A 17,348-nucleotide genomic window follows, 5' to 3' on the forward strand; every position below is an offset into this window, starting at 1 on the left:
AAACTAATGCACTTATCTTCATTTGAAATTTTAATATCAACAGATGCTAGCTAACTTACCACAGTATTAAATGAGTTCAGATGCTCTGTCACCGAGTCTCTATCTTTCATCCTCAAGTTATACAACTTTTTCCATAGGAACAATTTATTCACCAAAGACTTAGACTGGTACAAAGTCCCTAACTTGTCCCACAAATCCTTTGTCGTAGCTTCCCCTGATACATTTAGCAATACTGAATCTGAGACACACAATCGTATTGTGCTTTTTACCTTCCGATCCAACTTCTTCCATTCTTCATCGGACACTCCTGTTAGTTTAGTACCCGGATCTATCGCGATCCACTGATCTTTATCCACCAACAAATCCTCCATCTTGAGTTTCCACAACTCAAAACTCTGACCATTAAATTTCTAAATCTCTATCTTTCCACTACTTGCCATCATCTTTCACAACCAGAATTGATCTCGTAGATCTCCCACTGAACAGGGTCTACCATAGGCCTGAGCAAAACCCCTCAATAACAAAGGCGTCCCCTTGAAGCCAAAACTGCTCTGATACCAAATGTAGGTTTTAACCCCTTATAGAAATTACCTGCATACAAATTCTAAAACACACAAAATAAAAAACGCGAGAGCATAACACATAAAACACATATACACAGAGATTTTCCCCTAGATCCCAAAACCGGGACTACCGGCTTGATTTTTCATTATGTTCCTTTCAATGTTATAATACATATTTATACATGCCAAAGCATCCAATACCATGGACTGAAAAACCATGGCGTCCAAAACCATGTGTGAAAATCATGCACAAAACCATAGGTGGGTCCACCTAACCTAACATAGGGTCCAAAACCAAAATTTTCCAGGCCGGTGCCCCAGATACCATAAAGTGGGGTTACCAGTATGCCTCAAACACCCTGCGACCCCCCCCGGGCTATACAATTGGTGTAATGAAGGGGGGCTCTGTCCCCCCTCTAACCCCCCGGTTAACTACGTGGGCTAGTCATGAAAAGAATATAACAAAACCCAACATGCTTGTACCAGAATGCATGTAGTTATCCCATGTTTCCATGCATGGACATGATCCACTCGATTTTCTTACATATTGATCCCGAGACGATGGTGTTGAGCAGTACCAATGGAACAAAACTTGCTACCTTCAGGGCGAACTACTTTCAAGATATGTATCACTTGCCATCGTCGGTGATCACAATCTAGAAACCCTTCAATAGACCAAGCAGCAGTGCAAACTCAAGAGATATCTTGAAGAGTTGGGTGAAAGATCCAACCAAGTTCTAGACAACATCCAGCTAGGTTTACAAGACAAATATATTGTGGAAGACATATTAGTACTTGGTCATATTTGCATGTTCTTATACACCCAAGAGAGCACAAAGACCTTCACACAAAGTTGGGTGATCGTGTTGGACCAACTATCCAGCAAAGGAAGACCTTGCAACTGGTCTGACATGCTGGCTCTCGAGTTGAAGGAATAGGTAACAGAAGCTGAGCATCCACCTAAGGGTCAGCAAGAGGAGATATACATGTCCACTTACATTCTGGATGCAGTTTGTTCCCGTTAGTAGTTACTAGGCTTGGGTTGAGCATGGACACCTTTAGAAGCCTCTGTGCACACTTATTGCAAATTGTTCTCTGAATGGAGTTTTCGTAGAGTTATCATATGGTTGTTAGACTACTTTTCCACTCTGGTGTACAAAATGATATTTGAGTAGGATCCACCTTGCATGTCGCAAGTAGTGATGGATGCATTGATTGAGATGGTAGATTGGTATGCCTCACCCCTTGACACCTTCATACGGATGTGCAACGTGGAGAAAGCTTTTCATTTTTTACCGAAGTTTTCCATGGACAAGCTCTTCATGCAAGAGGTGTCATATCACATCTCAATAGGGTTGTCAACGAGACTGCACAGGAAGAACAAGGCACCTTAGCTTGCTCTTCCTTTTCACACTAGGTTGTATATACACCATGTGAGGATGAAGAAGTGTTTAAGGAAGGATAACCTTTCAACCAATCTTTAAGAGCCTTTCAAGCCCCTATCACTTGTAATTTTAGATTTCTTGACACAATTAAGATGACTAAAATAAAAAGTTGATTCATATTATTGTAGTACTTGTTAGGTAGTTGTATTTTTGTTCTTAGACTAAATTATTCATTCATGTTAGCCATTTTTACCTGTATTACTTATTATCTAGTCACATATTTTGACCTGTGACTAAATTAGTGATTTATGTTAGTTGTTTATAGTTCGGTCACTTAAGATTGCTCATTTTTTGTAGTATTTCACTTGGAAAAGCTGCGGTGACTAAATTTTTCAGTCACCTAGTCACTAATTTCTCATTTTCTACTAGTGGTATGAGATACGAAATCAAAAGCATGCTGAGGACTAGATGAAGGAATTCAGAAGATTAACCTTCGGCACCAGAAGTTCAGTCTGTATGACCCGCATTGCTTAGTGAAAGACCATTGTACGAGAGTGCAACATCCTTAGATCCATGGGGCCTGTCATTGGCTTGAGGAATACCCAGGTATATATTATTATCACTTCTCTAGGGTCAATGAACCGATTGACATAGCTGTAGAGTGGTTAGCAAAGCATAGGAAAGTAACATCTCAGAGAGCAACATCATCAACAATAGTGGCGGGTAGCAGACCTGCGCGTGACAAAGGCAAGAGGAAGGTTGTTGATATTGTAGAGGCAAAGAAAAGCTGCAAGTTCAAAGCAAATCCATTTCTGTTGAAAGCAACTTTGGAGAAGGAGGCTAAGAGACGAGAACGCGACAGAAGGATCACGCAAAGGAAATGAGAGAAACAAAATATGGAGGAAATAGAAAAGGAGTTGAAGCGACAACTCAGAGAAGAACAGGAGCTACACAGAAGAGAGAAGGAAGCGCATCAGGAACATGTAAAACAAGAGGTGCAACATGCACAGATTGATGAAACTGTGCCCATACTGGTTATAGACCCATTCGAATAGCTGGTAGTTGCAGGAGCAAGACTTAGCTCAAGAGATTGAACAAATGATAGAGTAGATGGACATGGATATCGTTAAGCTAGAGTTAGATCAAGATATTGACCTCATGCCTCAGAACCAAGAGGTCACCTCATTGGCTTCGCCAGGTCCGGAAGAAGAGAATGTCCCAATCGATCGAGGAGACACTGAGATTCTTGAAGACAATCCGGAGGTAGAGATGCACAATATATCTTTCAACGAGTCACAACATAGAGTTGTGTAGTCACGCAGGTTGCCTACTCTGGATGTCCATGTATCTTCTGCATAGTTTGAAGAACAGGTGATTGTGTCTGATGTGCACAAGCATCCAAGTACATTGGACGATGCTACTAGAGCATATGCCAAAGCCACTAGCTCGAGCGTTTGATTCTTGATAGCGTAAAATGAGCGCATGGCTAGGGACTTACAAGTGGCCAAGTAGGGAGGGGAATGGGTTACAACGTCCACTAGAGCAGAGTTGAGGAGGGTGATATTGAATGAAGTATCATTTCTTGAGATAGTCATGTGGACGTTATATTCCAGATTCATCGTTGTGCATAAGTTAGTTGTCCATCTCAACGGTTGGCAGCAACGCTGTGCTAGGAGAGAATACATCTTGTCAAATCTGCACACTATTTTCAATCACATGCAAACATGGACAATGAGGTTCAATGGAGCCCCATTGCACTTGCCAAAGATAATGGTAGAGTTGAAGGCATGCATCCGGAGTTAGATCTGAAACTATGAGGAACTCCCACAGCTCATCACCAGTTTGCAGGCTTCACATGCACAGGTGTTCAAAAGCATGGATGTCATTGTGCGCATGCACACAATCCCATCCATTGGCACACTCACCGAGGCAAAGAAAAAGAACCAAGTCTGACTAGAGCTTGACATGTACTTTGATGAGTTGATTAGCATAGCCACAACCACAAACTTGGAGATCAGTGCAAACACTATGCATCAGAGTGTTGCTGGTCTGACTGCACTCAAGGCTATGATGCGCATGTTATCAGATGAGTTGGACAGAGGTGCCAAATCATTTTACCTGGATGCAACAGTGGTAAGAGTTCACTTTCAGCAGGATGTCACCATTGAGCACACAGACACCATAACGGACGACGAAGCTTGGCATCAGTTTGCCACTGTCGATCATCGCGAGGATGTCTTATGATGCATAGAATTTCTTGAATTCATTTGAGACATATTCTCCACCATTATCGCTTCTGAGAGATTTAACTTTCCTTCCAGTATCTTTTTCGACAAGTGATTTAAATTCACAAAATTTAGTGAACGTCTAATCTTTCTTCTACATGAACAAAATGCAGCACTTATGAGAAAAATCATCAACAAATACTACATAATACTTATGCGTGGCCATGGATGCTGTTGAGAACGGTCCACACACATTTGAGTGAACTCTATCAAGGATTTCTTGTTCTTGAATGTCTTTATCATGAAAGGAAGCTTTGGTGTACATCCCCAATGTACGCCCTTTGCATGTTTCTCTCTGCTCTAGTATACCCTTGGGAAGTCCTATAGAAATTTTCTACATAATATTCAAAGCTCTGTGGTGCAAGTGATCCAATCTTCTATGCCACAACTAACCAATGTCTCATCTCTAGACCTTCTCTACTTTTGTGCTCAAAGCAGCGCAATCTTCTACATCAAATTTGTAGAGGTTCTTCACCTGAACCCTGATCCGCTTCACCTAGCATGAGGCTATGTGACAAAGGAAAGCATTTCCCTTAATAAATATCACATTGTATCCATGGTCCTCCAACATGGTAACTGAAACCAAATTCTTCTTCAAACCTGAAACATACATGGTACCTTTTAGTGTGAGAGGAGAACTAGACTCCTTGTGAAAGGTAATAGTATCAATGCCAGTCATGCTATACCTTTCGTCATCTCCCATCTCAATATGCATTTGGAGGTCCTTCTCCTCCAAGTCATTGAAGAATTATTTATTGTCACTCATATGGAATGAGGCTCCACTATCTAGATACCACAAACTATCCATCACTAATGTCACCATGCAAGCGATGAGGGTGAAATCCATCTCGAATTGTGAAGCAAGAGCTTCACCTGCCACTCCTCTTGAGGGATTCTTACTGACCTTCTTGTGCGAACACTTTGTGGCATAGTATCCCATCTCGTGATAGTGAAAACATTTAATCTTCGACATGTCCTTCTTCTTGTCACCCTATCTAGAATCTGATTTAGAATGGGATGAATTCCCCTTTCCTTTCTTTGACTTTCCATCTAAGGAACAATTCTCCTCATCATCATGCTTGGTGAGGATCCATATCTGGCTTTCCGTCGAATCTCTTCTTTTACCAAGTCAAACTACAACCCCTCCCACTCTAGTAGCTTCTCCTTCCCATTAACTGAGTCCTGGTAACTGTGCCAACTCTTGGGAAGGCCTAGAAGTGCTAAGCTCACCATATCGCCTTCAACAACTCTAACACTGACACTTCCAAGCTTATCCTGACATTGGGTGAACTTGGTGAAGTACTTCGGTATTGAGTCACCCTTCTCCATCTTGATCTTTCTAAGCTTGTCCTTAAAATCCAGCTTCCTATGGTCATTGTTGTTTTGAAATGGGTTTGTCAAGGCCTTTCACATTACAAATGGAGTTTCCTTACCGTAGAGGTTTGAGACAATATGATCTCGAACTCCTTCTAGGATAATCCTTCTCACCTTTGCCACACATTTTCTCCACTCGACTAGATATTGAGCATTAACTGGCTTAGGAATATCTTTGTCCATAATTTCCTTAAGCTCGTTGTCTTCCAACACTTCTTCAATCATGTCCTTCCAATTAATAAATTTTGAACTACCCTCAAGGGAATATTTAAGTCTCAATCTATAGAATGACATTCTGTTAACTCTGAAGTACGATACTGCAAATTCAATTTCTCCTGCAAAAGACAAAATCCTATTCTCCTCTTCTATAGTGATTTCGGCTCTGATACCATATAGAAATTCCTTCTAGATTCAAACTGCAGATTTTAACATTCTAAAAAAATTGAATTGAATCTAATCTACTCATTAGTGGAAACAATAAACAATCGATAAAATCATGAAGCATATAAGAGAAAGAATTCAATCACACATAACACAATGATTTTCTGGGGATGCCACAACTAAAAACTCCTATTATCTATATATTACATTAATCAGAAAATATGAGAAGATTACAATGCTTTGCTCAAGCCCGAGCAATCTCTGCACTATTTCTATCTATCTCATTGCTTCCTAGACAAGCTCAAGTCAATACTTAGCCAATTATGTTGCCTACCAAGCCCCTATTTCCTTACACTTTTCCCTTGGGAATTAGCCCATATTTAATTGGTAAATTCCACAATTATGAATTGTGCAATTATATTATAGGTGTTCCTTTGATTGCATGCACCACCTATACAATTTAAATGATTATACAACTGATAGTACATTGTCCATGAACTCCAATCTCAACCAGGTAACTCTCCAATTTGACATGCATGAGTTATTTATGAGTAAATCATCAATTCATTGGTTGAACACATGAACCAACACCCCACTGTCTGAACTCCTACTAGTTCCCCCATCAGTTGGAACTAATTTAACTGGCTTTAACTCAGTGAAACTGAATTAATTAATTACAACTCAACGAGAACTCTTAGAATGTAGGAGACACTCTACATGACTCAAGTTATATTTTCGACTCGAATTAATTGAGTTAACTAAGCCAAATTAACTTAGTTAACTATTACAAGTTGTCGTGAGATATAGAATTACAATTTAATTCCTAATTTAATTAAAAGACAAAATTAAATTAAGATTTTGTTGTTGCATTATTACCACATATAATATGATTTAAAACCACTTACAAATGGTTGAACGTGATACTCTGAAATGAATCTACAATACTTACCATTATTAGGCCGATAGGCCTTCCTATGCATCAAAAATCGTCAACACTTTTACCCTACTCTGTTCGATTAGGTGAGACACTTTCAACCATTGATTTAAGCATTGCCGAGTTTACAGGCAGTTGTTACAAATAGAAAATCTCAAAAAAAAATTAAGCATTGCTGAGTTTACAAGCAATTGTTACACAAAGCTTGAAGATTTTTTAAACATTGTCGAGTTTACAGGACGTTGTTACACATTATAAGGATAGCCATATGTTTTCTTTAAATCCGGCATCTACAAGCCCTACTGTGCCTAATTACCACCTGAAAAATGGGCCAACATCGGAAAACTTGGGAACAGGCTCCAACGCGGCTAATCCACAAATGGGTATGCGCAGCGATAACAATATAAGTAGTACTTCATCGAATTCGATCTCGAGAACTTTCAATCTTGAGGCCTTACAGCAGCAGCCATTTTATCAATGCTTATTTTCGCATACAAACAATCAAATTGCCTTACATAATTACTCTGCAATCACACAGTTCGATGGAGCAGCAGCGACAATGCCCTATGCAGCAGCGCCCGCTAACAGCGAAGCATCCCAGAATTCAAACCAATAGACGAATCAAAGTCTGTTTTCAAGTTTAAGTGCCTCAGCATTTCAAATCCCTTCAGGCCTTTGCAGAGATATTGTTATGCCAAAGCAGCTTCATCATGAGTTTTTTAGTAGCCAGCCTCAGCCTCACAGAATATTAAGTGGCCCCCCGGTATGGAACTCCAACAGCATATACACAGATTTTGGGAACAATAACACTAATAATATTGCAGTATCGGCGCCTAATATGATGAGAGGAGGTGGGCACTATAACTCATTAATACTCAGGGGTACCCTTCAGTCCAGTTCAAGTCCTGTTCGTGTCCGATCTAACCCTCCGTTGCTGCACGAAAATGCCTCCGCCGGCCAATCTCCTCAGACCGGTGATGGCTTCTCGGGCTTTCGGATTCCGGCACGAATTCAGGGCATCGATCACGAGAACGACGATGTGAAGCCCTCACAGGCTTCCTCGAACTCTCCTTTTTAATCACACTGCTTCAGCTATTCTACCAGGTGTGGCCATCATTTTATTTTATTTTCTTTAACCTTGAATTCATTTATTTAACACGCTGTTCCTTCCAATATAACAGAATGCATGGAAAAATCTTGTTTTCTTTTTTTCTGAGTTCGTTTCAAGCTAGACAATGAAAATGCTGTGTATGATTATGCTATTGCAAGATCTTCCCGCTCCTCCTGTTTCATTTCATCCAGCTTGAATCAATTGATATTGGAACTGAGAAAGACAGGAGCAGAGAAGAGAAATCTTCGTCTCATCCCATGGAAAAGACATCCTGGGGAGAGGAAGCAGAATAGAATAGATTTTAAGAATTAAGAAAGTTCCACTTGGAAACTCTGATTCTTATACTTCTGTCAGCAGTTTGAGAGTATAATAACTTGGATGGGATCTGTGTTTTGATATAGTCATTTTTGCTTCTATGCTCTTGCTGTAAATGTGTCTTGCGATCAATGCTCTCTCCCACCCAATTAGAATATGTGAAGCCAAGGAGATTCAATGCAGTGCCTGCTGCATAGTGAATTCTGAAGGTGATGGTGCCCTTCACATATCAGAGGATGCGCTTGGCAACATTCCAGTGTAGCTCATGTGGCTCCTGCATGTATCTGGAAACTGCCCCTACTGCATATGAGAGATCTGGTCTGGAGTGGGTGAGGTACAATAAGCTCCCCACTAGCTGTCGGTAGAGAGTGTTGTCAACTAATGGAGTGTCACCTCCATCCCCAAGGTGGAACCCAGACAGAAAAGGAGTCGGTGCTAGCTTACAGTCAGTCATGCGAAATCTCTCGAGGAGATTCCTTGCATACTTAGCCTGAGAGAATTTGATGCCTCTAGCATCCTGGCTGATCTCAAGACCAAGAAAGAAGTGTAATGGACCCATGTCTATCACCAAGAACCTATCATGCAAGGCCCTCTTCACTGTAGCAATGGATGAAGCCGAGCTGTCGGTGATTAGGAGATCATCCACATAGAAAACTAAGATAAGAAGAGAATCATGTGTCCTGAGCATGTAAACATTCAGATCAAACTTACATCTTTCAAAGTTTTGTGATAAGGGAAAAGAATCCATCTTCGCATCCCAAGCTCTCAGGGTCTGCTTAAGGTCGTAGAGAGATTTCTTCAGTCTGCAGACTAAAGATGAATCCTGAATGAAACCATGTGGCTGCTCCATGTAAATCTTCTCTGATAGCTTTCCGTGAAGAAAGACATTCTTCGCATCCATCTGATGTACTTCCCATCCCTGGGCAGTCGCAATGGCAAGTGTAAGGCGTGTGGAATCCATCTTTGCTACTGGAGCAAAGGTCTCGTCATAATCAATCCCATGCACTTGTTGGAAGCCTTTAGCTACAAACCTTGCTTTCTGTCTAGTGATTTGCCCATTTGCAGCACTCTTGGTCCTGTAGACCCATTTGCATCAGACAAGTTTTCTTCCTCAAGGAAGGGGGACTAGATCCTAGATCTGGTTCTCGAGGAGGGACTTATATTCCTCCTCCATGGCGGACTCCCATGATGGATGCCCAGCAGCCTCATCATAAGACTGTCGATCAGAAGACCGAACCAAATGAAATTGCCAAGATGGCGATGGTTCAGTGGCAGTGAGGACAAGAGGAGGCCCAATAAACTCTGAGCTAGTCCTCTGTAGATCAGAATTATCCCCCACAAGACCATTTCTAGCAGCTGGGTGGTCTTGTGCATATATCTCACGTAAACTCCTTGTTCTCTGACTTATGACAGGGGAATTTGATTCACTGTTGGAAGCCCGATCTGGGCTTGGATGTGGATCATCATATGCATGCACAAGATTTGTATCTGAAGACTCTTTCTCTGCATTTGCATGCTCTACCGCAGCATCTGCATGCTCTGTATCTGCATCTGAGTGTACTGAGTCATCATTTCGGACATGAGGTAGATAAAAGGTGTTTGCATGTGGCAATTGAGGTGCATGCGAGAAAATTTCCTCGAATTTGACACTTCACGCAATGATGAGCTTGTCCGTAGAGGAAATCAGGAGTCGGTATCCCTTCACACCATCAGGGTATCCAACAAAGATGCACTCAATGTTCTATGGATCAAGAGCATTCCTCTTTTCAGAGGGTATCCTAGCCCATGCTTGGGAGCCGAAAACACGGAAGTGGGTGACCTCTGGTTTAGTGCCGCTACAAGCCTCAAAGGGGGTTTGATCCTTAATAGACCTATGAGGAGATTTGTTCTGGATTTAGTTAGCACAATTAAGTGCTTTAGCCCATAGCTTATGAGGCAGTGACTTAGCATGCAACATACAGGAAGCCATCTCTTTGAGAGATCGGTTCTTTCTCTCAGTAACTCTGTTTTGCTGCGAAGTGTATGGAACTGTGTACTGCAACTGTACGCCGGACTCAAGGCAAACGTTCTGAAGTGCTATGTTAACATATTCGCCCCCATTGTCTATACGGGGGGCTTTGATCTTTCTCTCTGACTGTGTTTCAACTAGTGCTTTGAAATGTTCAAAGTGCGCAAAAACTTCAGATTTGTTCCTGAGAGGATACACCCAAGTATACCGTGAGAAATCATCAATAAATGTAAGCACATACCTTGCTTTGTTGATGGAAGGATGAGGAAAAGGCCCCATGAGATCACTATGGATCAGATCTAGAGGAGAGGATGCTCTGTGAGTCTTGTCAGTGTCAAACTTTTCTCTAGGATGTTTGCCAAGGACACACCCTTCACAAACTCCTTTGGAGAAACTGATATTTGGCAAGCCTTCCAACATCTCTTGCTCGCTTAGCTGCTGCATATACCTATAGTTTAGGTGACCAAACATCTTGTGCCAAAACCTACTACTATCATCAGCGTGTGTAAGAAATAAGGAGGATTCAGATTCAATAAATTCAGAAAACGTATATAGTCTGGCTCCATTGTTTACCTCACCGATTGCAATTCTGGAGCTGTTATGCAGGTCATATATGTTCACTGCATCTGGAGTGAATTCCACTCTCTTTTCGGTGCCGGAATGAGTGATCTGATAAACTGAAAGCAGGTTTATCGAAAGTTTTGGAACATGAAGCACATCTTCAAAGCTTTCGTGTAAAAATTCCACTCTACATTTTATGGTGACCTCAATAGGTGAGTCATATCCCATGAGGATGGGAGGTCCTTCGCATGCATCCAAAGAGGAATAGACTTCCTTTGTAGCAGCCATATGATGTGATGCACCAGAATCTATAATCCATGCATCAAGGGAAGAATTAATTGCAACTAAAGCATGAAAATTGTTACCTTTCCCGTGTGGCAGATCCTCAGTTTTCCTCTTGGTGCCCCGAGGGATGTGGTCCCAAAGGTTGTGCTTCTGAAGGATTTCTGCCATTTGGTCAATTTGCTTCTTCATGCAAGAGCATTCTGGATGGAATCCTCTTTTATAGTAGGTGCATCTATTTCCTTTCTTCCCTTGCTCATTTCTCGAACCGGAGGAGTCATTGAAGGGCTTCGTGTACCCTTCCTTCTTTGGATGGGAATGTGCTTTTCCCTTGTCTTTTTGCTGCTGATTTTTCTGATTTGAATAAGATCTGTGATTTTTATTGTGGCTGCCATCATGCACAGCAAGTGCATGCACTTTTGGAGGTTTGATTTTCCTCATGCCAATGAGTTTATCTTGCTCAAAATTAAGGGACTCCATGAACTCTTTGAGAGAAGGCATAGTGTAGGATTTACCCGTTGCGAGCCTTACTGAATGAAATGTAGACACAAAGACGGAGTATTCTGGTCCGAGCTTTGACATAATAGAGAGAACTTGGTGACTCTCCTCCTTGGATTTGTGAATTCCACAATCCTTGAGTTGCAGCAATAGATCATTATATTTGGTGAAGAAGTCTTGAATTCTATCATAGTTCCATGGATCCAATGACAGCAGCTCCACTTTGAGCAGATGTCCTTTCATCCCATCATATTTCCTGTAGAGTTCTTCAACCTTTTTCCAAATCTCATTGGAAGTATTGCGGTAGATAGATGAAACTGCAACTCTTGAGAGATGCACATGCATATGGATCCGTGGGCCTCATCCATGCAGTTGAGGTACTTGGATTTCTCTATGGCTGAAGTGGATTCCACTTCTGCAGCCATGGTAATCCTATAAAACCCTTTTTAACAAAGGTATCGAGCCATTTGGTCCTTCCATTCGTGATAGTTGTACGGTGTTAGGATCGATGCTTTGGGAAACTCCATTTTTCTATCGATCTTCGATCTCCAAGCTGTAATACCTGCAAAATAAAGTACTGATGCACCTTTTATCTAGCAACTTGTGGGCTCTAATACCATTGTAAATGTGTTAGAAAACCTGCACAGATGAATCTAGCTAGTAAAGGTTGAACACACAGCTTTGCAGAGCAAAAATAATAAAAGAAAATCGAAAGAACAAAAAAATGATTCATTAGAAAATAGGTTACAATGCTCATGATATAGCATTACTAGGTGAAGATCCCAAGGTAATGCACAATAGTGGTGATCAATGAGAAGACTCAACACCTACAACAAGTTCCGGAGAGAACTAGCCAATTGCAAAGTGAAAGGATGAGCAAATCAGGGAGTAAATCATGCAGAAGAACTAACCAGTTGCGGAGTTAAAGAAGGAGCAAATCAAAATCTTGCATTTAGTCCCATGCTCCAACTAAGAGTCCGCATGTAGGTGTGTAGTACCTATATTGATGTTTGCATCTATTGTTTTCTGTATGTAAAGTAATGCCTTCTTTCTTTGTCTGTCTATTTATGGGTTTCCCTTGTGTGCATGGATGACTGGTAAAAACTACACATAGTATGGTTTGCTGATCGATGATTTGGTGAGATCCCTAACTGCATTTTGTTATTCCCGGGGATGCCTCCTTATGGCCATTTCTGAATATTTATTTGCTGCGCTGATCAAGATTCTGGATTTTTATGGATCCCGTTTTCATTGAATCTGTAAAGCCACATCAGTCAGTTTAGATTTATGACCAAATACTTAAAAACTCATTTTTGATGGGAGCTGTGCAGATGGAGCACTTTAAAGTTGCCAGTTACATCCAAGTTTTGTTTGATGTTTTTCCAAAGGAGAAAATCTCGTCTTCGAGTTTTCTAATTTAAAGCTGCTGCTCCCAGTAGGAAAGAACGTGTCCCTTTTCTATTAAAATAAAAATGGACCAGGCTTTTTACAATGCATCATTTTATGTTGCAGCACAATGTTACTGAAATTTAAATTATTTTATGTTAAAGTGTGGTCCTCATGTTTTTTTTAAATGTATGATGTTTATGTGCGTAGTTTAAAGTGTATAATTTTCCACATTCTATTGCTAATTTTTAGGTTGTTATTTTTTTAAATAAATTTTATTTAAGTTGAATTATTTGAAAGTTAAAATTTTAATAAAAAAAATATTAATTTTCACATTATATATACAATTTGTATAAGAGATTTAAATATATATATATATTTTTTCAATAAAATTTATTTATTTATCTAGATAGAAAAATGTTTTCAAGTAAATTTTATATATATATATAAAAGAATGGAGTATTATCATTATTTGACATTAGATGCTGCAACCTGCAGGAGGGGGGCGTCGAGGCTTCAAAACTTCTCGGTATTCGATCAGAGATCGACTACAACCGCTGGAGCAGTTGGGTTTTCGCATATTTGATTTTGTATGAGGTTTCGCATATTTCATGTTGTATGCATGAGTTATGCTTGCTCGAGGATATTATTCAGTCTCATCTTGTTTAATTTTTAAAATTGGTTGAAATGCTCTTGATGTTACAAAGCTAGAGGTTATGAACATGTTGATTTTATTAGTGTTGATTTTATTAGTTTTTTTAACTTAAGGTAATTTTACGTTAAAAAGAGATGTAAATTCTTATAATTATTACATTTCATGATTTTGGAGGTTTCAGGGTTTAAGCCATGCCCGTATTGTCATATTGTCATATTCGTTGGTTTAGATCTGTTTATTTTGAGTGTTGTGGTTAATTTATGGGTAATCAATTTCAAAAAAGTAAAAGCGTTTTAGTAGCCGGTTTTAGTAGCCCCTATTTAAATTAGGGATCCTAATAATTCACTTGAACCAACATATTTTTTTAGAAAAATTCAACAATTCTAATTTAATAATCCTATCAACCTCTCTTTGTACCTTTTGAGACAACTGCTAATTTTATGGATATTGATATGTTAATATGATTTTTAGTTGACATACAACTCTGAACTTTGTATTTAACCTCAGAGCTTCAGGTCAACTTGAAATATATTAGAAGCCCATAAAATTAGGGATTGCCACCTACTGGCCACAACCACATACGTTTCAGGGCAGGAGGTAGAGAAACCTTGCATGATGCACCCACATGCTCTGTCACATCATACACAGTTTTGCAACTTTACGAAAATCAAATCAATGATGGACCGGCGGGATGCTGGCTGCTTACGCTGTTCTAGCGTTGAATTTTCAAAATAAGACACAGGCTGGATGATTTGGTATTTTCAAAATGATGATTGCGTTTAAGAATTTTTAACGATATGATGGATGATTTGGGTACTTCAAAAATGTTGATTGTGTTTAAGAATTTTTAACAATATGATGGGAAAATCATCGTATCAAGAGAAATTTGTCCATCCAATTTCATCCATCCATGCACTTAAATAAATTATTATTATTATAATGTCCAATATAACAATGATCCCGCAGATTCCCAAAATATCTCATATTTGAACCGAGAGAAAAGTCAAACAATTAAACTAACGCTTGTGCGTCAGATTCTGAGAGAGATATACCTAGATAGACATAATTTCAACTCGATATTCATGTTTTCGCGAAAATTGTACCCTGACATACTTGTGGACCTGTCTTCTAAAATGCCAATTCCTGTTCTGCAGCACTGACAGATCTGGTCGTGATTAATTTTCCCCACCAATTTTCCTATCGAGTTGGAGTCAACCAATTTTCCTATCGAGTTGAAGTCAATCCACCGTGTATCTTGCAAATACAAGAATCACAGGTAGGAAAAAACATAATGAACATAATTCCAGAACAGGAAACAACAATCCGGAGTACCTTGGGTTATGGAAGAATTGAAGCCAGTGCAGGTTTCAGAACTCAGAAGGTTAGTTGTCATGATTCTAGGACTCTTATGGATATAAGGTGCTTTGGTGGGTGCACTGCTACCTTTCGAGCATGTGATATTGACTTGCGATCTTTAAAGCATGGGGCACCGACTTTTCACAATTGTTTAGTGTAGTACATATTTATTCTACTAGAATTAAGCTTCACAATAAGTTTGAACATTGGTGGATTCCCACAGCACTATGGATGAACGAATGTGTCACCGTTATAACATTAAGAGGAACGAACATGAAATTTGTGTTTCCTTAGATTATCTAGTTTATACACACATTAAAATTAATTTCCATATTACTTGTCACATTATTAATTTTTTTGACCTTTTAAATAAAGAAAATTAAGGTGATCTTTGGATGATCTTGAAATAACTTTATTAATGCTTTTTAACAATAAAAATAAAATGTTAAAAAACTCTAACTAATCTCTTACTTTCTTGCATTTCTGTAAACTATTTTTAGTTTTATTAGATGATAATAATCATAGTTATCACTAGTATATCAATTATTATGTTAATATGATCAACTAATTACATTGCTGATAGGTTTTTTTTATAGTGGAAAGATGGTACCAGATTTTAAAGTTTTTTATTTACAAATATTAAGTGTATGTTCAAGATTTATTTAGAAATAATATTCTTGGTCGTCACCATTTTACAATGTTATAAGCCCAATTTAGTTTTAATGGACGTTAATCATTATTAATTTGTTATATTGATAAGTTGGATGAATTATAATGTCTATGTGTGCATCTATATTGAAAAGATGGTGCTAGATTTTATAATGTTTTTATTACAAAGTGCGTGTTCAAGATTTATTAAAAAAAATTATTCTTGGATTTGTCATTATTTGTATGATTAAAAAATTCATTTAGTTGACTTCCACACCTAAGATTTGAATTCATGCTACCCTTGTTGCCATAATTATTTTTCTTACTTTTGTTTATGTCCTAAACTTACCAATGTTCATCAACCATTTAATTGCTATGGTTGAGCTAGTCTATATGAAAAATTAAGTACATAAAAGTGTATATAGTGGGAAACAATTAAAATATGAGGAGCTGAGGGAGTGGAGGGCTAGCTACCTCAACCCTCCAGTTCATGCCTCTTGTTTGTTTGTATTACTAGGATTTCTTCCTTTATAGATGGTGCTACAACGACTTGTTGGTGGGAATCATGTTTGGGTTTTTGCTACATTTTTCTATTTGATGTAGCCTTCTGCTTCTATCAGAGTCCCTGCTCTAATGCCACCAAAGTTTTCTTTAGAGGGTTTTTTCATGGATGTAACGATTCCCTAGTCCAATAGCTCCCACCTATGTTGTGTTTCTGTTTGATTTGCTTCCTGCTTGGATGTGGTTGTGGTTGTCGTTGGGCATTACTACCTTGTTTGTGCTTGATGTTTGGGTTATCTGGTCGATTTGTGCCCAATTTTGTTGGCTTTGCTGTTAGTGGCCCTAGTTTTCGTTGTGTTTACAAGTCACCTCTATGTTTCAGGTCAGCTTATGGGCTTTGGTCATTCTTGTTGGGGTTTTCTAGTGCTTGTGTACTTCTACACCCTTTGGGATTTTCCAATAGGGTTGTGTTCCTTGTTTTTCATTTTCATAATCTCGTGGCCTAAGATTTGCAGTCCCTAGGGTTTTCACATTTTTCTAAATATAAAGCATTTTTCCTTGGCCTGCATGCTAGCCCTTTTGGGTTTCCATAGATGGCGAATGTTTCTTTCTCTGCCGGTTTTTTCTTGAATGTGCTTGAGCATATGCAAAATGTAATTTCTTTTTTCTTTGATGAATAAAATTAAGCTTCGTAGAGTTTTCTTATGGGACAAAAAAAAGTAATAAAAAAAGTGTATATATTGGAAAGAGGGTTAGAGTTATTAAATTTAAAATATCACATGTATGTTCAGGATTTAATAAAAAATAATATCCTTGGTTGGCATTGTTTATAAAAGGTAGTGATTAAATTTATTAAGTTTTTTAATGGGATTTGTTATTTTTTATTATTATTAAAATGTTTTTTTAGTCACTTAGCTGATTTCCAATCCTAATTTTGAATTTGTTCCAACCTTATTTCCACCGTTATCTTTCTTACTTGTATCTATGATGTTCGTCAACAATTTTTAATTTAACACAGTGTCATCCGAAAATTCATATTATAATATATATATATGAATGAATATTTTTATTATTTTAGTGTATATATGTATTTAAAAATATATAA

The 17,348-nt window shown here is 38.7% G+C and overlaps 1 protein-coding gene across 1 annotated transcript; it reads left to right on the forward strand.

Moving 5' to 3' along the window:
• Positions 1-7,613: 7,613 nt before the first annotated feature.
• LOC149185385 (uncharacterized) lies at positions 7,614-8,015 on the forward strand. Its single transcript, XM_089415643.1, has one exon. The coding sequence runs from the start codon at positions 7,614-7,616 to the stop codon at positions 7,998-8,000; it is 387 nt and encodes a 128-aa protein (XP_089271769.1). The 3' UTR covers positions 8,001-8,015.
• Positions 8,016-17,348: the final 9,333 nt, after the last annotated feature.

Source organism: Pinus tabuliformis, chromosome 3_2 (genome assembly GCF_031772625.1).
Source record: "Pinus tabuliformis cultivar Carrire ecotype Pingquan chromosome 3_2, CPIR1, whole genome shotgun sequence".
Lineage (NCBI taxonomy): Eukaryota > Viridiplantae > Streptophyta > Pinopsida > Pinales > Pinaceae > Pinus > Pinus tabuliformis.